Here is a 21,752-nt window from a genome sequence, read left to right as displayed (position 1 = left end):
ATATATGTTTTGTCTCCTCTGTTCTGATAATTAGAGGGCTTTGTAGGTTACAAATAAGCCATGGGGGGAACGAGTGACATTTGTATACGAACCTGAATGGTACAAATAACCCTCTTGGTTGCTAAATCATTACAAGTCAATCCTTTCATGGTATGTTGTTCTCTTATAATGTTTTCATCTTTGATTGATCTTTTATCAGTTTGAGACTTTGAGTGATTGATCAATGGTTCTTAAGTAAAGTTACATAACCTTTCAGGATATGCTTGGGAACTGGAAAATCAGAACTAATTAACCTAAAGATTAAACTTAAATGAGGGAGAAATGTTAATCAACAGTTATTTCACTAACCATCACAGCTTTTGGTAAATGGTTACATTGTTTAATTGTACGGTTGCAAACGTACTATGAAACGATCGAACATTATAAATACTCTGTTTCTCCACATCAAAAACATAGTAAGAAAACATGAGAAAGCGAGAGAGAAAAATAAGATTCACAAAAATCAAAGATTGAGAAAAACTTTGGTGATAAACAAAAAAACAAAACACAAAATCTTTATTTGTTTCTCTTGTATCTTAGCCTAGTATAAGATAGAAAACTGTGATTGTCATATCTTAGAAGGGATTTCATGCAACTCTAGGCTTAAGAGAATGATCAAAATACTATTTAAGAAAAATGTACTTCTGGACGTTTCAATCATTATCCAAGTTTACCGTACATTACGATCTGAAGTTACACAGCGCTTACAACATAGAAGCCTTCGAACATCAAAATTTTTCTCTCTTATGAAAAAACCTTTTCAATAGATGATTTAAAAAGTGTAAAATCACTTAAAAAGCAATAGATCCCGGGCTAATTTATTACCTGAATGACAAGACCCAATGCCCTTTTTATCTTATATTGTGTTTGAGACCTCTATCATGCAATATGATTAGAGAGAAAGGAGAACCAATTTATTGTAAGTTCTTATTGATTCGCATAAATGAAATAACATAGATAAGTTTAACAAATCGCTTAGTGTGCTGATAATAGTAAATTACTAGCTCATGACTATATTGAAATAATCTTAATATAACACTGTTTTATTCGATCAGATATATAAAAATAGTTGATCATATATCATTACATAAAATCATTCGCTATATGAAATAACAAATTTTTATATGACATATTTTCTATGAAAATGGATACTATCTTTCGAAACAACCATTGACCTCGTTAGCATTAATAGACTTTCCATACACATTCTTGCATTCAACAATTGGCTTATTTCCTTCGATCGTAGAAATATTAATTTTGTCAAGAACAATGTCTTTGCAATATGTGACTTTACTGCAATCAATCTTTATAATCTCATCGAGTTGTGAAGTTCCATGAATATCTGTGAATTTCACGTTACTAATTGCCACAGCTGATTCCTACACAAAAAAATATTACAAATATGTTCGCAGCCTAGTTAAAATTATAATATTTTTTATTTATTAGAAAAAATAATCTTAAGATCAATTACCTCCACATCTAGGCGACCCTTATCGACATAGTTTTGGTCGATTATTATCGGATTTTTGGTTTCTCTCAATGTGAGGCCTTTAAAAAATATATTTTTTGCATATCCTTTTCCATTCTTTAAAGAAAAGAAGATATATATATATATATATATATATCATTTAAAACACTGTGTCAATATGTTCATAATTTATTTAGTTTTAATATGGAAAAATGTAACAAAACAATTATTACCGGCCATGTCTTAATTCTAACTCCATTTTTCGTCCTAAAGAAGGTACTATTAGTCACTTGGATATTCTCAACCATAGATTCTTCTCCATCTTTCCCTAGACTTCCCACACTGTAATTTAATCGTATATATATATATATATATATACATATTTAGATTGATAATAAAATTCATTTGTAGAATAAAAAAATGAGTATTATGTATATAATGGTATTGGTCAATCAAACATATATATACCTTATTCCATGGCCCGGTCCACAATTCATCCTTGTAATGTTGATATTCACACTTCCGTTGTTTATAGCTACACAATCATCTCCTGTAATATATTTTTAAGAAGATTTAAATTCAAAGAACCATTTCAAATCAATTTTCAATTAATGAATGTGCAAGAGAGATATATTAGTTATGTACCAGTTCCAATTACTGTGTCGTAAATATCGACATCTCTTGATCCAGAGATATCAATTCCATCAGTGTTAGGACTGTCTTTCGGTGCTACGAGTTTAATTTTTGTTATTTTAACTCTTTTACATTTGTTAATTGCTATATGGTTTCTTGGACTGTTGAATGAAGTTATTCCAATTATATTGAGATTATTGCAATTTTTAAAATGCAATTGCTGTAAGAAAACGGGAAAGTAAATTCATCATGAACATCGTTATATATGTAGAAAAAGCTATCTTCATTATACAATTAAGAATAAATTTAGTGAGAAAGATATAAACTCACAGTAGGCCGTTTAGAAGCTGACATTCTTGGCTGGATATATTGAATATGGAAAAATAAAATATTAGATTTACATATTAAATAGATATAGATAATTTATATAAACATATATACAAAATAAAAACTATATCTCTTTTATATATATCAAAATTTTCACCTTCCAAAATGACGAACCACGTCCATCAATTGATCCTGAACCACTGACTGTTAAACCAATTATTTTTTTAAAACTAACCCATATTAACGACTTATAGTCCGACCATTCTGTCTTATCTCTCGGCGCAACAATCTTTCCATCAAACTGCATAAATGAATACACATAATTTTTTTAAGAAAATATTTAAATTCACATAAAGTTGTGAGTGATTTGTTTTAACAAAATTTTGATAGTTACCTTAACTTGTACTGAAGGAGATTTACAAGGCCCTTGAAACACAAGAGGTTGTAGTAAAAATGTTTTATTTGAAGGAATAAGGAGTGTTTTTGGATTCCCACCACTACCACACATAGCTTTCCATGCTTCGAGAAAAGCCTATATGTTTTATCGAAAGATCAAGTGTATAAGACTTCTTTACTCAATAACTAAAATATTGTTGACAACGATTATGATCTCTTATCTTATAGGAAAATGAATAATAAATTATCAATAGCTATGTATATATACTTGGATACCATATGATAATAATTTGGTTAAAAAATGATTTGAAAACTTACATAATTCAGTCATTTTCATAGAGTAAATTCCAAGATAGTACCTTTGATTCATCGGTAAGACCATCTCCCTTGGCACCAAATTTAAGCACATCATAGATTTGGCCATTTACAAGAACTGAATTCAATAAAGTCAACAACAAGACAACGCGTATTATAATTTCCTACAACATCCAAATATCAATGTTAGAAAAAAAGAAAGCATAATAATTATTATTCAAACATTATTATAACCATTGTGTAATGATGATCAGATGATTAGATGTAATGTAGTGTATGTTTAAGTTATGTTCATCACTTATATATACACATAAAAAATCATGGGTGTAGACAGGTTCATGGATGTAGTTTCAAACTTTAGATATTTTTAGCCTAGAATCATTACTTATTATTATTATTTTTTTTCAACCAAACATTAATCAAATTAAAAAATAACGTCCCGATTGGTAGCCCAAACTGGAGGAAAAGAGTTTACAAAAGAAATCATTACTTATTTTGTAGATAATATTTTTGCATATCAGTGACATCATCCCTCTTTTTCTATAAGATCTAGAATATATCAAAATAAATAAATAGTATTAAATAAAATATATAAGTTAAAAGGGAAATGAAAATTATTAATAAGGGAAATGATCAAAATTATTTTGGAAAAATCGAAAATACAATTAAATTTGGATGCATATTCTGATACCATTGTAGTATTTTATCTTATATTAAAAAAGACAAGCACTAATCCTGTGTATATCCATTTACATTAAAAACTAAGTTAATGTTTGTCTAACTAATCCTGTGTATATCCATTTAATTAGAGTTTTTAATTCCCTAATTGTATAACATTAAATTTAAATTTCATACAAATCACTTAAAATATAAGATTCAATACAGCCCTTAAAATGTTTGTCTAATTATTTTGTAGTGTTTGAAATAAAATCCGTAATGAATTTACTATTAATGTCTTGATAATTATAAAATTAAAAATTTTGAGTAGTATCTTATCATATTAACTGCATTATTATATCTTAACTTAGTTTGATGTAAGATAAAATTTTTAAAAATATATCCAATATGATGTTATCTTATTTTTCTTTCACTTTTTATTTCCTCAATATAAATTGGACAAAAAAAAATCCACACTTAAACTAAAACTTGAAAAATAAAATAAAAATATTAAAAATTTAGATCAGCATATAGCAGATAGCATAAGAGCATCTCCAACCCATATCTATATTTGCCTATATATATAGACAAAAATATAGCAATCTCTATTTTAGAAGTAAATTTGCTCCAACCCACATTTATTCTCACCTCTAAAATAGAGATTGCTATATTTTTATCTATTTATAGAGGAAATAAATCGAGTTTCTCTATATATAGAGTAAAAAATAGCGATCTCTATTTTAGAGGTGAAAATTGAGGTAGGAGTAAAACAAATTTTTTTTTTTTTTGGGTCAAAAAACTCACTTCTATTATAGAGTTTATCTTTTTTAGAGATAAAAATAGGGAAATCTATTAGAGATGGTCTTACATGATAGATTTCGAGTCGAAAAGAATTGTATTTGTAGAGTTTTGACTTGAAAGCAAATAAAGAACAAGTAAAAGCAACAACTGAATTGTGTTGAAAAAATGTCCCTAGTTAGGTGGTTCGTCGTGTTTACATTTTTTTTTTGCTAACTTGTAAATATCATTATAAATAAAGTTGAAGGTATTACAAAAGTTTTTTACTTAAGAGTTGTAACACCCGCAAACCATTTTTTTGGTAGTCTGGTGAGGATGTCGATCGACACCACAGGAGGTCTCGATCGACACTGGTTGTGGACGGTTCGATTGGTTCAATTTTTAATCGTCCGGTTTGTGTGGTTGGTTTAGGGAAACCCTAAACTCGAGTTTTAAAAGGAGAACTCGACCTTTCTCTTCCCTTTTGGCCGTTTTTGACAAAGAAATAGAGAGAAGAAGGAGATTTCGGTTTTGAGAGAGATTTGTGAGTTTTCTTAGCTGTTCTTGTGAGATTTGGAGCTAGGAAGGATCTAGAGGCCTGCTAGGAGGGTTGGATTTGTTGCTATTGGTCTGAATCTTCCTGCAAAGAGGTGAGTGCATGACCATGGCTTATCTAAGCCTTTGATTCCTTGTTCTTACTTGTTTTGTTGCTTGTTTGTGTGTTTTTCTTGCTGGGATTGGTTGCTACAGGTTCTTATGGACGTATTTGGCTTGGGTTATGAGTATTGGGCGATTTGGAGGAGATTGGGAGCGAGATTCAACTCTCGGCTTCGAGCGGATCGCGATGGCGTAGGGAGTGTCGATCGACACCACTTGGTGTCGGTCAACACCAGCAAATTGGGCATGGATCAACACTGTAAGGTAGTGTCGGTCGACACCAAGGCCAGTGTTGGTCGACACTTGGCTGGTGTCGGTCGACACCAAGGCCAGTGTCGGTCGACACTTGGCTGGTGTCGATCGACACCTCCCTTCTAGCGAGATGATGTCTGATTTCCTGGTTTGTATGTTTTGTTTGTTGTTTGTTTGGAACATTGGAATCACTGTTGCTTGTGTGTATAGCCCAGTAGATATGAGGATTGCCTCACTGAGTGTTTATCAAATACTCATGCATCTCAATATGTGTTTGTGGTGCAGGTAAAGGCAAAGTGTGATCGTGGAATCAAGGTAATGAAGAGGAGGATGTTCTAGAGACTCGGTTTGATGTTGTCTGGCATTGCTAGGTTGCTAGAGTTGGGTAGAACATTGCTAGGTTGCTAGTTCTATGTTTCCTGTTATTTGATTATTGGATATTGTTGATGTTATATTTATTGGATATTGAGATTGGTTATTCCGTTGTTGTTTGTGATTGTGGTTAGGTGGCTAGTAGGTATGGGACCACTAGTTGTAGTTTATTTACTATATTATATTTATTATTTATTATTTTAAAAAAAAGGGTCGGTCCTTTCAAGAGTAGAGTAATATTGGCAAAAAAAAATAAAAATAAGATTGCAATGCTTTAGAGGGAATGATGAAATAGATTCAATTCAACGAATCCAAAGAAGCATAAGCTTCCTCCATCTCTTCCTATGTTGTCTCCTAGGTATGATGTTAATGATCTCCCTATCAATATTTTTGAAGATTATTGAAGGAGGGAGCCTTTGGTTGTTGTGAAGAACGTTGTTCCTTTTGCCATCAGATGTGATAGATACAAGATTGAACCACTGCTTTTCTTAGCATTGATGGAGCTTGAGGAGAGCATTGTCTAGTCCATGAAAGAAGTTCAGACCAGTTGCAGATTTGACTACTGGTTGGAGATAATCTGTAGAAGATCTCATGCCAGACTGCAGAGGCAAAATCACAAGAAATCAATAAATGGTCTCTTGTTTCTGGGTGGCTGGAGCATAGACAACAATCAGTTGAAGAGGCTACACCCCATGCTGCAAGACGCTGCGTGGTAGGAATTCTGTTGAGATTGGCCACCCACATGTTGAAAGCAAGTTTGGGCACTGCACCTTTAAACCAAACTGAGCTTACCCAGTCTTTTTCATCCTCTCTAGGCCTTAAAGCTTCCCAAGTTCTTTGCAAAGAGAATCCCTTGCACTCAAACCCATCAAGAACCCAACTGTATCTATCATAATCACTTACCTGGGTTGGGAGAGAAATGGTGGTGAGGTGAGCGTGAAGTGATCTAGGTCCATCCGCTCACCATTACCCACACTTGCAAGCAAGAAACTCTCAGCATATTGTCTCAACCTCAGAATAAATTTCCAAGTCCAAGAATCTCTCTGGTTTTCTTCAATTTCCCATAGAGATTTATTTTTGATGTAGTGAGGCTTATGCCATCTAGCCCAGAGCGATTAATTGTCGGCAAACAGGAGTGAGACGAATCACAAACACAACGTTCGATTCCAAGCTGATAAGCGCCTTAACCCTATGCCACCTTCGATTTAGGTAAACAAACTCCAGAACAAGCTATCTTAGCTCCAGTGCTACCCTCTATGCTTCCTGACCAAAGGAATCTAGAAAATAGTGATTCTATTTTCCTAACACAGCCTTTAGGCAACATAAAAGTCGATATCAAGAAATTGACTATGCCATTAATCACTGAGGCAATAAGCTGCACATGACCAGCAAAAGACAAGCATTTGATAGACCAAGATTTGAACTTCTTTCTGAGCTTATCCAGGAGTGGCTCATATTCCGCTATCTTTAGCTTTCGACTCATTAAGGGCAGCTCCAAGTACCTGATCGGGAGATTTCTATAATACTTCCAAAAAGTGGCTTATTTGCCTTGAACCATTTTTTAAAACCGCGTCCGTGTGAGGAAATATTGAACCCACACACATTTCATCAAAAAGTTTACTACACATAATTATGCTACAGATTTGAGGCACCTACCTTTGAGGTCTCTCCGCTGTTTTTTGGACAGCACCTTAGTGTAATGCTCCTCATCGGGATCAGAAGACATCATGTATGAAGAGTCTTCATCCACCGCACTATCTGATGGATGACTGAACTACCTCTCTAGCTCTTTTACTATCAGCATGATCCATTTCTTTAGGTGTTTGCCTACTACCACTAGTGTCGACACTCTCCTAGTGTCGGTCGACACTCTCCTATTGTCGGTCGACACTGACTCCCACGGCATCACTTCCGTCGATTTTCCCTCATCCAAACCAAAATCTAGCTGTCCTCCTAAGACTCAAACACACAACAACATGCTGGTGTCGACTGACACCACCTCGGTGTCGCTTGATACCCCAACCTTACCACAAAACCATCTATGCCAGACCACAATACAAACACTTGATTAAAACACAAAACAACCATTCAGTTCATAAACCCACCGTTAGATACAAATATTAGAGCACCACGAAGCTCTCCACCAAATTTCAGCCAAATCTGACTCCGTTTCATCCTCCAAACATTGCTCCAAAGTAGCCATCTCGAACCAGTCCGCGCAGTCCATATGCAGGTGTTGGTGTCGAACGACACCAACCCAGAAATCACAATCCTAGCCTCCCTTCAAGCTCCTTCTCGCTGCAAAACACTAATCTTTCACAGGTATCTATTTCCTAATCGATTAAACATCAAACAACACGACTTACCTGAATAACAACCATAAGAAAGCCTCCTTGACTCTCCTAATCCACCACCAAGTAATCAGATCCTTCCCCACACACATATAGATGATGTATCTCCCTTCTCCTTCTCCTAACCCTCCTCAAGACTCTCTTTGCTTTAAGGATCAAATTCATAATCTCCCTTTCTCTTTCTCTTTCTCTCTTAGAAGTGACAAACACCCCCTCCCTAAGAAAATAGGTTGCATATGCCTTTTAACACGAGATTTAGGGTTTCCAAACCCAAACCAAGCTAAACCGAGCGATTTTAAAACAAACTGAATAACGATCAATTAGTGGTGTCGACCGACACCCCTCTTTGTGTCAATCGACACCCACCCTAAATTTGGGATCGGGATGTTACAATCCAAAATCCGTCAAACTCGCTTATATTTAAGTTCGGTCTGACGTGAACCAAAAAAATATTGACCATATATTTTTAAGTTGATCGACACCCACCCTAAATTTGGGTTTGGGATGTTACAATTCTCCCCCTCTAACAAAAGATTCGTCCTCGAATCTGATAACACACCCCCAACTACAAAACACTTCCACTGTTGCAACGGTTCACAATACAACCTGACCCAATGGTCCATAACACCCTGACCCCCACCGGTCAATCTATCCTGACCCCACCGGTCAACACCATCCTGATCCCATTGGTCCACACAATCCTGACCCCACCGGTCAACAAAGTCCTGACCCCACTGGCCAACAATAAACCCGGGATTGAACCACCATCAACCCTGACATCTACATTCCATCATTATGCTTACTCACATGTCCTAGACATTATTTGCTCCCAACTCATCCACTCTGAGGTCAAAACCTTTGAGCCATACCGATCTCACTCTCAGACAAACGTCCTCAAGCCATACTGGCTCACTCTTGGGCCGTCACCCTCAAGATCTCGGTATTGGGAGAACCACCATCCCCTCAGGCGAACCACCATCTCTCATGAGAACCATCATCTCCTCTGCCACTCTCAGGGCCCACCAAACCTCAAGCTATAGGTATACAGGGGAACCACTATCCCCTCAGGAGAACCACCATCTTTTATGAGTTGTTTAGAACCCAACGTCCCTAGAGCAAACAAGTCTTGACGTCTCTAAGCACTTCCCGACAAGAAATACCTCAAGTGGTTTGCATAAAATACCGCAATGTCTTACCAACCACCATATTCCCTCTCGGAAACTCCCCTGCACCTTGGCCACTCCTAGGCCACACTCCAAACATTCCAACCACTTTGGATGTTCACACGCACTCTTTCCAAAAATAGACAAGTTCTAACTATTCATAAAACTTTATATTTTTAGAAACTTTCTATTTATGAAAACTTTACATTTATAGAAATCCCGAGCTATTTTTTTAGACAATTCTATTTCCATTACAGAGCGTGTCCTAGGACCGTATACTCTCTGATACCAAACTGAAACGTCTGCACCCGGACTCCCAATCCTCACAAAGGATCCATGGGAAACGATCTTACTGAAACCCCATAATTCCGACGAGACAACCGGCATAGAAATCGCTCCTTACAAAATCTCCCACAAATACACCGAACTCCACCTCATCTAGTTACTGAGTCGCAAAACCAACCATCCCTAGCGACCGAGTAATAAGAGAGGTGAGCTGGAATATTTGATTTCGTCCAGCCATGGATAATACTTCCCCACCGTAACATCCCAAACCCAATTTTGGGTGGGTGTCGATCGATACCAAGGTGGCTGTTGGTCGACACCACTAAATTGGGGATTGTTCGGTTTGTTTCAAAATCGATCGGTTTAGCTTGGTTTGGGTTTGGAAACCCTAAGTCTTGTTTTAAAGGAGCACGAGCAGCCTCTCTTGGGGGGGGGGTTGTCTTTGGTCACTTCTGGGAGAGAATGAGAAAGAGAGAGAGAGAGATTGTGAGTTTGATCCTAAGAGCAAAGGGAGCCTTGAGGAGGATTAAGAGGAGCAGAGGGATCTGTTTTGGTGGTTCTAGAGGAGAGAAGGAGAGGGAGTTGTGGTGCTCTCACTTGGAAGGTAGGAGAAAGGAGATTCATCTTCTTCACGTGTAAGGAGAGGGATTTGAGCTTGGTTGTGGATTGGGAGAGACAAGGAGGCTTTCTCATAGCTGTTATCCAGGTAAGTTGTATTGTTTTAGTGTTAGATTGAGTAAAGAATCTATGATTGTAGCGGATTAGGGATTTGCGGCGAGAAGGAGCTTGAAAGAAGGCTTTGATCGTAATTTTTAGGTTGGTGTCGTTCGACACCATTGTGGTGTTGGTCGACGCCAACACCTGCAGATGAGTGTGCAGACTGGTTTGAGTTGGGGATACTTTGGGGCAAGGTTTGGAGGATGGAACGGCATTCGATCTGGCTGAAATTTGGTGGGGAGCTTCGTGGTGCTACACGATCCATATCCAACGGTGGATTTGTGGAATGAACGGTTGGTTTGTGTCTTAATCAAGTGTTTGTATTTTGGTCTGGCATAGACGGTTTTGTGGGTTTTGTGGTAAGGTTGGGGTGTCGAGTGACATCAAGGTGGTGTCGGTCGACACCAGCATGTTGTTTTGTGTTTGGTTCATAGGAAGACAGCTGGAGTTAGGTTTGGATGAGGAAAGATCGACGTAAGTTATTTCGTGGGCCTCGGGGCAATAGAGGAGTTGATAGTGAATTAGAGTAGTTGAGGGGAAGTGTTGTCCGTGGCTGGACGGAATCAAATATTCCAACCCACATCTCTTGTTACTCGGTCACTAGGGATGGTTGGTTGTGCAACTCAGTAACTAGATGAGGTGAGGTTTGGTGTGTTTGTGGGAGTTATTGTACGGAGCGATTTCTACGCCGGTTGTCTCGTCGGAATTATGGATTTCCGGTGAGATTGTTTCATGTGGATCCTGTTTGAGGATTGGGAATCCGGGTGCGGTCGTTTCACCCACGAATACTCCAATTCATTACCAACTCCTCTAGTGTCGAACGACACCTCCAGCTGGTGTCGAACTTCATCCATTGCACCACTTGCGAACCAACATACATGGTGTCGATCGACACTTTCCTAGTGTCGGTCGACACTGACGCCCACGATATCACTTCCGTCAATCTCTCCTCATTCAAACCTAACTCCAGCTGTCTTCCTAGGACCCAAACACGCAACAACATGCTAGTGTCAACCGACACCACCTCGGTGTCGCTTTATACCCCAACCTTACCACAAAATCATCTATGCCAGACCACAATACAAACACTTGATTAAAACACAAACCAACCATTCAGTTCATAAACCAATTTGTATACATTGTGATAGTAAAACCACTTTGGCTAGAGTTTATCGCCAAGTGTATTATGGTAAGTCACGACACCTTGAGTTAGACATAGCATGATATATGAGCTGATCACTCATGGGGCAATTATCATACAATTTGTTCAGTCTGAACAAAATTTAGCGGATCACTTGACTAAAGGATTAGCTAGAGACTTGGTGATCAAGTCGGCTAGAGAGATGGGTTAAAACACCAAACCTTAAAAACCAAACTGAAATTTAAAACCAAAATATTGGTGTGATCAATAAATTTCAACTGAATCGACATTGTGAAGCAGATTTTTTTTTTTTTCACTTATCTTTGAGTGACACATGTATCTAAGGATCAATTTTGAAAATCCTTAGCTAAGGATTAATTCTTAGCATAATTAACATTTTAAATTTATTTTTATCCTTATTACGCTTAGAAACTTCTTAAAAACTTTCTGTTGGAGATGACCTTAGGTGGTTAATAGACAAGCAAATCCACGATCAGATGTTGATGATTCTTCGAATGGGCCGAATCTGTTTTTTTTTTTGTTCAGCCAACCCTTTTCAAATAACCGTTGCATTCTGTGTAAAAATGTTATTTTTTAAATATAATTTAACGTTAAATTCAAAAAATACAACAATATCAACTTTTTGGCAATTATTTATAATTTTTACGGTACTATAGATGAATGATTATTTTGTTGATAATTTTTTATCTGAGGTGCTTAAAATATTTCAGTCATTACATAAGAAGAATTAACATAATCTAAGACAAAAAAATACACGCTAACTGTTGTACTAAGTAAAATGACTCAAAATAAAAGTAGTAACAAACATCGTACTGTTTATTTTAATTTTTGAACATATTTGGTGAAATTTTTTTTAATATGACTCGTGTTTATGTATGATTTTATTTTCAATTGCACAATAAAATTTCAGAAATCACGATTAACTATGATAAATTACCAATATTTATTCATTTTTACGCATAACATTATATTTTTATGTTTAACAGTTGTAACAATACATGGAATAATAAAGATTTTATTTTGGAAATTGTATAAATTATTGGAATATTCTCTTTAAGAGGATTCTTTGAAATATTCTTAAGTATATAACCCACGGGTTGACCAATTAATCTATAACATTTTACTGTAACCAATCTATATTTAATATATAATCTATTTTGTAGCCAACTTATAAATATTATATAGTCTATAAAAAAATCATTAAGAAAAATCAACCATGAGTTCGCCATATATATAGTAGATTAATCATTAAGTTCGTATCTTTAGGTTAACTATAAGTATATAAACTTCAGATAATATAACATCAAGAAAAAACTTTAGATGTTATTCTTATTTTGCTTCAATCTTCTTTCTATTTCTTTAACCACAATATAGATGATATCTTCTCGTCCACGCCATATACTTGAACCGTACGGATGAAGGACAAGTTAACTTAGGGTCTGACTGGTTCAAACGCTGCGATTGCGGTTGCGGTTGCGGGAGATTGCGGAAGCGGGCGATTGCGGTTTCAAGTGTTATTAAGAATTTTGAACGATTGGTTTAGCAGTTTAAAATTAGTGCATTTGCGGGAGGTTTACGACTGGTTGACCAGCGGGTGCAATAGCGGTTGGAACATAAATAAATGTGATATATAATATATAAATGTTTAAAAACACCAAAATTTTTATTAAATTTCATTTATAATTAAAAGTTATTAATAAATACTAAAATAATTATTCAAAAAACAAATAAATTTCATATTGAAATACTTATTCCTTTATGCATTTGGCTTTTCACCAAAAATTTAATCAAGTAATTTGATAAATGACAAATCATATGCTTTAGATCGTAGATTTTTTCTCTTTTTTCTTAGATCGTGGGTCAGTAGTTGTATCGGTAGGAATGATCAAGTGAGAGTTGAGAAGAGTCACTGGTGATTTCTTTTAATATTTTTCACAAATAATCTTATTTTCTTAAATTTCTGATGAAATATTTTTGAACTTATGTGCGATGTGCCATTAAATTTACATCAAGTTTTTTGGGTTATTGTTAATTGGAATATTATTTTCTTATAATTGTTTATTTTATAATCTCTGCAATCATATTCATACTTTATTTTCTCCAATCCTTAAAGAGTAAAATGGTTAGATAGAAGATATAACAAAAAAATTTTCATTATCATTGATTTCTTTTAAGTTTTTATATATAAAAAAAAAAAAAATCCAACCGCAATCGCCCGCAACTGCAAACGCTTGCGGGAAGCCGCTTTTGGAATTCAGTAGTTTGGAGCGGTTGGAAGAGATTATGAACGATTGAGAGCGGTTCGTGTGATTGGTTCCAGTCGCTAGCAACCGCTACTATCCGCAAACGTAGCATTTGCGGAAGGTAGCAGGAGAACCAGTCAACACCTAAAAGATAAACACCCAAAACATATTTGAACGTTAAAACGTTATACGTCATGGTTTCTCTATTCATGGTTCCTCTACACGTCTTAGATAAATAAAACGCTTTTTGTTCCTTGTTTGCGTAGCAAGGTTTGTAGAAATCATATACTTTAATTATATATAAAAGTTGGTAAGAATATTCAAATCTATATATATATATATATACGTCTCTCTATATGTGTATGTATTCATGTATATAAAATTAAACAAACTGAGCTGTGAGCAATAAGATGATGATTACGTTTCAATATTTTTTTTTGCGCTAAAATCTCTGTTTTGAATTGGTCAAGGCAAAATTTGAGTTATCTTTTTTAAATTTGAATTGTGTAGAATACTAGAATGTTGGAAAAGATAACAAAAATAAAACAAATAAACAATCTTCATGAGACTCTTTTGTTTTTTGTTCTTCAAGAACAAAATTACACTTTTATCCAACTTCACATTGGTTTTAATGTTAACCCGATTTGCCACTACATAATAATATACAACTTAGAATCATGATTTGTAAATGAAAGTTTTTTTTTGTTTTTTTTTTTTGCTATTTTATCTCGGCCATGTGGCTCCCTTTTCGACTCGCAAAAACAACTTTCGACTCGTCAAAATGTGTAATATTGGAGCCAAGTTTGGCACATCTGTTCTTTTACCTGATCAATAGACAAGCTGTTGAGAATCAGATTCAAAAACCTTATTCCGGTGACAAAACTTTCCTTGGTTTCTCAATATCTTTTACTAAAAAGACAAAACAAGGCCAATATAATTATTTGGGCCTTTAAGGCCTACTATGAAGCCATTTGCTTGTTTCCCTTAAACCCTTGGCGCCCGAAAAATTAGGGCTTTTTTTGTTCTTCTTCTCCTATCTTCACGATTCTCTCATCTCCCTCTCCCTCTCCGGCAACACAGTATCACCGGAACTCGTAAACAGAATCAGATTCTCTCCCTTTTTAGTATGAAACTATGAATTTGATCTCTAGAACATTGACTAGAGTAGTTACTTCCTCTCTCTACCACTCGAAAGCAGCGAAGCTCCCCACTCAAAAATGGGTGATCTCTCAGCAAATCCGCGTTTTCTCAGCCACCGTCATCGGAAACGGAGGAAGGAAGCCTAGGGCTAAAGCATCAGCGAAACCGCCGCCGCTAATTTCTCCGGCGGAGGAAAAAGAACTGACTCCGCCGAAGAAGATTGAGTACAAGCCGGAGATTTCGAATTGGATCAACCTAATTGGATTCGTCGAGCAACCTGTTCAGTTCGGTCCTTGCTCCGATGGTAAATTCTGGGCTGGAACTGTAATCTCTCAGCGTTCGGGTTCAAAGTCATCTAGTTTCTGGTACACTTTTTTGAACACCTGAATGTGTTATTGTGATAGTGGAACTTAGCTTAGGTTAATCAAAGTTTCAAAACCTTTTTCAGGATTCCGATTATATTTGAAGGGGATCTAGCTCAAATCGCAGTTCAACATGTAAAGAAAGAGGATCGAATTCATATTTCTGGGAAGCTGTTTATTGATTCACCTCCTCCGAATGTGACATATACTCAATCTAATGTTCAGGTGAGTTTTATAGAGGAAACTAATGGAATCAATTCTAAAGACTAGATTTGTAATCTGTTTCATGTTCTTGGATTCATCTATAATATATATGAAGTTCGTTCATTACATACAGGTTATGGTTCAGAGTCTTAACTTTGTACAAGCTGAAACTACTATTGAAAAAGAAGTTATGAAGACGATTTCACCACCTAAAAAAGAAGTAACCAGCACCAAGAAACAGCCCGGTATGTTAATATGTCCTTATTCAATGTTATGCGTGAGAAAATACTAATGTTGTTGTGTACCTATGTTCGTTTTTTAGTTTGTATCTTTCAACTAGTGGCTCTGCTAGGTTATGATTAATTCTTTTCTGTGTTAAATATAGTGTTCTGGTCAACGTGATTCTCTTTGTCTTTGGCAACATCTCTTGTGTACAAGGAATGGCGACATTTAAGTTAACGTATTTTATTATATTCTATCTTTCTAGCAAGATCCAAAAAGGTTAAAGTCATAGATGAAGAAACCTCTAATTCGTGGAAGCACCTTATTGAAAATCCTAAAGAGTGGTTGGATCACCGTGGGAATAAAGCTAACGGATTGGTAAACACACTTTGATTCTGATTCATTTTCTCTTTCAGTCATGTTAGTTGATATGTTTGATTATTAATCTTTTCGTTATCGATTTTCTCATGTACAGGTAAAGCCAAAACATCCCGATTTCAAGAGGAAGGTTGGTGGTTTTTCTTTGTGGCTCAGCACAGCTCCTGAATGGGCTTTGCTAAAACTCGATGAGCTTGAGTTTGATGTCTTAGTACCTACAGGAAACACCAAACTGAAACAACTTAAAGGTAAGTTCTCCTTTCAGTAAGTATTAGGTAAGTAGTGGCATTTTGTTATCATCTCGTTTTATAAAATGATCTATCGTGAGATATAGGAGAGGAATCTTGGAAGGATTTGGTTCAGAACCCAGATCAATGGTTAGACAACCGATCAGTTAAGGTAATATATTGTTCTGCAGGTTATCTTTGAAGAGTGAAGAAAGTAGTCTTTTTTCTAATCTTCGTTATTGACTTCCTACTAATGTTTTTGAACACGTGTAGGCAAATGTGAAAGCTCCTGACTTCATACATAATGAGACTGGCGAAGCACTGTGGATGACTGATTCTCCTCTTTGGGTACTATCAAAATTACCACCGTTAAAGAAGAACCAAGAAAGACCTCTCATGTCCAATACAATCCCGCAGCTTAAAAGTAAGTTCTTCTTTTAGCAAGTATTAGGTTAGGTATATGTTCTTTTAGCAAGTATTAGGTTAGGTATATGGCATTTGTATTTCTCACTTTTCTAAAATGAGCCGTTGTGAGATGTAGGAGAAGAATCTTGGAAGGACTTGGTTGAGAACCCGAGTAAATGGTGGGATAACAGATTAGACAAGGTAAATATATCATCTTTGAATCTTTGAAACACTATTCTCTTTCCATTTCTCCTCTTATATTCATTTTCGAATTTCCCGATAATGTTTTTGAACCATATGTAGAGAACCCCGAAATACCCTGATTTCAAGCACAAGGAGACCGGTGAAGGACTGTGGATAAATAATTCTCCAACTTGGGCGCTTTCAAAGTTACCACCTTTAAAGAAGAACCAAGAAAGTCCTGTCATGGCCTAGTCTGTCTCGCAGCCTTACGTTGATTTTGGCCACCCATTATGTAAAAAGGCCGTAACTTTATTTCATCCAGTCTTATATAAAGAAAATTGCTAGAGTAAATTAAGGAACCTGTGTGAGACATTGTCAAAATGAGCACCATATCCATATCTATAGAAGTAGTTTTTGGTTAGGAATCTCGTAAGGGTTTAGACGTTTAGTCTTCATTCAGAAAATCTTATCAGTGCCTCGATATTTTACATTTTTCACGTTACACCCAACGGTCCCAACCATTATGTAAAATCTTATTGTGTGCTTATTGGGCCAATGTTTTCTGGCGTATAGTCAACCAATTTTAGAGTGAACTCACAGTGCCTCGAGAATTACCGGCAAAATTTGGCTCAAAAAAAATCTACTTTTCTTAGAAGCTGCAAGTTTCAACAATCCCTGCTTTACTCTCATCTGATCTTCATTCTTTTATTGTAGTAACGGAAACAATGGAATCCTCTATGCAACATATATACAGCCCAATAAGAGTGAACTGGAGACTTCTGTTTTCAAAAAGCTATGAGACAAGCAAAACTGTGTAATTGCTTATGTTCAAGAATTTGGTTTTCTGGTATCAGTTAGGTACAGGATTGTTGTTGCTCCAGTCACCTGCTACATTTCTCTGATCCACTTGTTGAAATGTTTCATTCTGCCGGTCTCCAGTATAACCTTGTGCAAATCCTGGATTTCCTGCTGATCCATGTGCAGGACCATAGATTCCACCGTTCTGCACATTGTAATTCGCTGGTTTCACTGCAGATGTCCCTTGACCATAACTGCCTGGTGTTGCTTGATTGTAGTTTCCATGGTATGGAGGCGCTGGTGCTCCCTGGCCTTGATTGTAACTAGCCTGATATGAAGGCATTCCATATCCTTGACCTTGCCATTGTCCAGGGATTTGAGTTCCTTGGCCTTGATTGTAACTACCCTGATATGAAGGCATTCCACATCCTTGACAGCGACATTGTCCAGGGAACGGAGTGCCTTGGCCATGATTGTAACTAAGCTGATATTGAGGCATTTGATTTCCTTGGCCTTGAGGGGGTCCAGGATGCCACTGTCCAACCTGTGCATGACCATAGTGTCCACCATTCTGTGGACTGTAATTCCATTGACCTCCTTGGTTGTAATTTGGTTGGGGCCCTTGGAGAAAGTTGCCATGTGGTGGTCCTTGGTTGTAGTTCACAAATTGCCAATGACCATAATTGCCTGGTGTTAGTTGGTATGGAGGCACCGGAGCTCCCAAGCCTTGGCTGTAACCCATCTGATATGAAGGTATTTGACCTTCTTGGCCTTGTCCTGGTAGCGGAGTTCCCTGGCCTTGGTTGTAACTCCCTTGATATGGAGACAATAACTGACCTCCTTGACCTTGCCCGTGTCCAGGATACCCGTGTCCAAACCCTGGACTTCCTGCTCCTTGTGCAGGACCGTAGTTTCCAAAACTCTGCGGACTGTAATTCCCTTGGCCCATTTGGTTGTAATTTTCTGGCGTCCCTTGGACAAAGTTTGCTACAGATGCTCCTTGGCTGTAATGCACAGATGCTCCTTGACGGGGTCCTTGAGCGTAATTGTTTGGTAACCCTTGGTATGGAGGTGTCTGAGGTCCTTGACCTTGGCTGTAACCCACCTGATTAGAAGGTATTTGACTTCCTTGACCTTTTCCTTGTCCAGGGACTGGTTTTCCTTGACCTTGGTTGTTACCACTTGGAAATGAAGGCATTTGACTTCCTTGAGCTTGTCCTTGTCTTAGGGCCGGGGTTTCTTGGCCTTGCTTGAAACTACCCTGAAATGAAGGTACTTGACTTTGCTGACCTTGCCCTTGTCCATGAATACGTATATCTTGGCCTTCCTTGACACTCCCTTGGAATGAAGGCATTTCACTTCTTTGAGTTTGTCCTTGACCTACAGACGGAGTTCCCTGGCTTTGTTTGAAACTCCGTTGAAATGAAGGCATTCGACTTCCTGCACCTCGACTTTGCCCTTGCCCTTGTCCTGGGATTGACGTTCGACTTCCTTGACCTTGCCCCTGTCCTAGAGCCAGAGTTCCTCGCCTTTGTTTCAAACTCCTCTGATCTGGAGGCACTTCAATTATCTGAGCTAGCTCTTCTCCTGGGGTTAGACCCTGATCTGAACTCGTTTCACTCCTTTGAGCTTTCTCTTGTCCCTTCTCCAAAGAATCAAAACCTTCTTTAGTAGGAACAGGAATTGGCCCAGGTGTAATCACTCCATTCTCATATTTATCTCCTGAAAAAACCAAAACACAAAAAAAAAACAGTTCAGAAAAAAACGTAACTTCCCCACAATAAGATATAAAAACTCCACGAAACCAACAAGAAACATACCTCCATACACCTTATTCTCAACATCAACATAAGAATCAGGAATTATGTACTGCACACCAGGCAAATCTGTTTATAATAAACACCACACCACAAAAACTGTCAACAAAATACTAATTCCATCCAAGAAATGCTTTCACATACACATATCATTTCATTACCTCTAAACTTTTCTACTTCTCCTATTGTCATTGTTGCTTGAAACCCTTGGTAACTCGTTGTGCAAATTGCATACATCTTCTTTTTAGCTTCTTCCAAACTGTACAAAACAAAAAACACTCAAATTCCAAAATAAAGATTTAACATTGTAAAATCGAAATTATCAACAACAAAAAGTTCAAGAAATAACGAACCTTAAACCAAGTCCTTTAGCACAAGTCTGCTCAAAAATCGAAACCATTTCATCTCTAGATGGAAGATTATCTTTGGGGAAGTTCATTGTGATTAACCAATGATTAAAATCGCATCCTTCGTTATCAGGTGTGAACGAATCATCTCCGGTGTAAGGATCGTACTGATACTGAGCCGTCGAGAACAACCTCGCCGGAGTTCGATTTGATTCCGTTGATTGCTTCACCGCGGATCTCGGTAGTAACGATGAGACGGCAGTGATAAAACCGAAGGGACGAGATAGAGTGAAGGATTGTTGGAAATAGGAAGGTGCGGCGACTAGAACTCGCCGGAGACGGTGCGAGAGCATGGCCATTGATGCCGGAGATTGAGAATTACGCCGGCTTGGTTTAAACACAGTGACTGATGGGTTTAGTTTTTAGGCCTTTAGGGCTTTTCGAGTGGTTTTTTACTAATTATTATTTATTACAAAGCCCCTTATCTTTTGAAGTTATTTTGAACCTTGACACAAAGTTTCAGAATTATCAACATTTTCCCACGTATAGAATTTATAAAAGTTTCTTCTTCAGGGTACTATATTTTTCGGTCGCATCACACAAGTTAAGTTATAGGCTCTGATTGGTAACGGCTGTTACTTTTGGCTGTAAAAATTTTGACTTTAAAATTTTAGCTGTTGATGCTTTGACTGTAGAAATTTTAACTGTTAAAATCTGATTGTTTACCAACAACTTTTAAAGCTATATCTGTTATTTTATTATTTTTATAAATATTAATAATAAATATATATTATGTTAGAAATTAATTTATATAACACTTTAGTGAAAAGATAAATTTTATTAATGATAAATTAAAATTTTTAAAAATATAAGTCAATCAAATATAATTTTTTGTTTGAAAACTAGATAAAAACAAACAACTATAAGAATAAGAAATAAATAATTGAAGTTGTAGACATCAATTTATTAACTTATTAATTTTTAAATAATGCAAAGATAGTAATAATACCAATAGTCAATATAAAATTTCGCTAACAATATTCTAATTTTTCTTTTGTTTTTGGTGATTGATTCTTGATTGATTATTCTGGCAGATATCAATAGTGTCTTTTAATTGTTTTAATTTTTTTTTTCTATTGAGTAGTTATATGAGCAGTCAAAAATCTATTAACCACTATTCTCATTTCTATTGAGTAGTTATAAATTAGTTATATGAATTTCATAAACTCTTTTATAGTATTATAGTATTATTAGTGATGATGATGAAAAATAAAATTTATTATTGAAATGGATCTTAAAAGAAAGAGAAAAAATGAGAATAATTAATTTATAAAAATAAAATATGTAAAATATTTATATATACTTTTAGAGAGTTTTTAGATATAAAAAGGTGAAAAAAATACTTTAAAAATTGTTTAGTTTTAAAGCATGAATTTGACGCTTTAAAAAAAAAGGAAAACAAAGAAGAGAAAAAAAGTGACTTTCAAAACTTTAAAAAAAATAAAAACCAAAAAAGTCTGATTGGCAAAAAAATGGCTGTCAAGACTTTAACTTTAAATATTTTTAAAGTCTAGGCTACCAATCAGAGCCATAGTTATAAGATAAATTTCAGATAGTATAATTTACTAGGTGGAGTCGGATTTATTTATATTAATATATATATATGGTTAAAAATAACTGGGGTTTGTTAATGGGTTTACTGTGTTTTTTTTTTGTTTTTAATTTTGATGTCTATTTTGGGGTTTGTTTTATTTGTATTCATTAACTATATAGTTTATTTTAATTGATAAGTTTATCCTTTTTCTAAATTATGAACAAATTCCTTTGTGTTATTTATTTCTAGGTCTTGGATATT

At 36.0% G+C, this 21,752-nt stretch overlaps 3 protein-coding genes and 1 long non-coding RNA gene across 4 annotated transcripts; 2 read left to right on the top strand and 2 right to left on the bottom strand.

The window, feature by feature from the left end:
* Positions 1-1,017: 1,017 nt before the first annotated feature.
* LOC104771659 (putative polygalacturonase At3g15720) lies at positions 1,018-3,694 on the bottom strand. Its single transcript, XM_019241947.2, has 9 exons — positions 3,223-3,694; positions 2,862-2,999; positions 2,625-2,768; positions 2,471-2,500; positions 2,153-2,360; positions 1,976-2,057; positions 1,741-1,849; positions 1,511-1,624; positions 1,018-1,418 (listed from the first exon to the last, which is right to left on the bottom strand). The coding sequence occupies exons 2-9, from the start codon at positions 2,973-2,975 to the stop codon at positions 1,191-1,193; spliced, it is 1,029 nt and encodes a 342-aa protein (XP_019097492.2). The 5' UTR covers positions 2,976-2,999; positions 3,223-3,694; the 3' UTR covers positions 1,018-1,190.
* A 970-nt stretch (positions 3,695-4,664) lies between these two features.
* Positions 4,665-6,039, top strand: LOC147919681 (uncharacterized). The gene is made up of 3 exons (XR_015592372.1): positions 4,665-5,262; positions 5,363-5,669; positions 5,807-6,039. It is a non-coding gene; the product is annotated as an uncharacterized LOC147919681 (long non-coding RNA).
* An 8,738-nt stretch (positions 6,040-14,777) lies between these two features.
* On the top strand, positions 14,778-17,360 carry LOC104771658 (protein OSB3, chloroplastic/mitochondrial). Its single transcript, XM_010496228.3, has 9 exons — positions 14,778-15,319; positions 15,403-15,541; positions 15,654-15,765; positions 16,008-16,120; positions 16,218-16,368; positions 16,455-16,519; positions 16,621-16,771; positions 16,889-16,953; positions 17,056-17,360. Exons 1-9 carry the CDS (start codon positions 14,949-14,951, stop codon positions 17,185-17,187), a joined length of 1,299 nt encoding a protein of 432 aa, XP_010494530.1. The 5' UTR covers positions 14,778-14,948; the 3' UTR covers positions 17,188-17,360.
* Positions 17,361-17,598: 238 nt separating this feature from the next.
* Positions 17,599-20,530, bottom strand: LOC104771657 (multiple organellar RNA editing factor 4, mitochondrial-like). Its single transcript, XM_010496227.3, has 4 exons — positions 19,904-20,530; positions 19,712-19,809; positions 19,554-19,619; positions 17,599-19,455 (listed from the first exon to the last, which is right to left on the bottom strand). Exons 1-4 carry the CDS (start codon positions 20,254-20,256, stop codon positions 17,786-17,788), a joined length of 2,187 nt encoding a protein of 728 aa, XP_010494529.1. The 5' UTR covers positions 20,257-20,530; the 3' UTR covers positions 17,599-17,785.
* Positions 20,531-21,752: the final 1,222 nt, after the last annotated feature.

The sequence above is a fragment of the Camelina sativa genome, chromosome 20 (assembly GCF_030686135.1).
Source record: "Camelina sativa cultivar CO46 ecotype springtype chromosome 20, ASM3068613v1".
Lineage (NCBI taxonomy): Eukaryota > Viridiplantae > Streptophyta > Magnoliopsida > Brassicales > Brassicaceae > Camelina > Camelina sativa.
This window is presented reverse-complemented; position numbering and strand designations above follow the sequence as displayed.

What these genes read in the sequence shown, in the direction of transcription:
- LOC104771659 (XM_019241947.2), bottom strand. Translation starts at nt 2,975, where the DNA reads ATGTGTGGTAGTGGTGGGAATCCAAAAACACTCCTTATTCCTTCAAAT. An exon ending in GTGGTTCGTCATTTTGGAAG is followed by an intron (nt 2,501 to 2,624) that starts GTGAAAATTTTG and finishes CAATATATCCAG; the next exon opens with CCAAGAATGTCAGCTTCTAA. An exon ending in CGACACAGTAATTGGAACTG is followed by an intron (nt 2,058 to 2,152) that starts GTACATAACTAA and finishes AATATATTACAG; the next exon opens with GAGATGATTGTGTAGCTATA.
- LOC104771658 (XM_010496228.3), top strand. Translation starts at nt 14,949, where the DNA reads ATGAATTTGATCTCTAGAACATTGACTAGAGTAGTTACTTCCTCTCTC. An exon ending in TCAAAGTCATCTAGTTTCTG is followed by an intron (nt 15,320 to 15,402) that starts GTACACTTTTTT and finishes AACCTTTTTCAG; the next exon opens with GATTCCGATTATATTTGAAG. An exon ending in GGGATAACAGATTAGACAAG is followed by an intron (nt 16,954 to 17,055) that starts GTAAATATATCA and finishes AACCATATGTAG; the next exon opens with AGAACCCCGAAATACCCTGA.
- LOC104771657 (XM_010496227.3), bottom strand. Translation starts at nt 20,256, where the DNA reads ATGGCCATGCTCTCGCACCGTCTCCGGCGAGTTCTAGTCGCCGCACCT. An exon ending in AGAAGTAGAAAAGTTTAGAG is followed by an intron (nt 19,620 to 19,711) that starts GTAATGAAATGA and finishes TATTATAAACAG; the next exon opens with ATTTGCCTGGTGTGCAGTAC. An exon ending in TGAGAATAAGGTGTATGGAG is followed by an intron (nt 19,456 to 19,553) that starts GTATGTTTCTTG and finishes TGGTTTTTTCAG; the next exon opens with GAGATAAATATGAGAATGGA.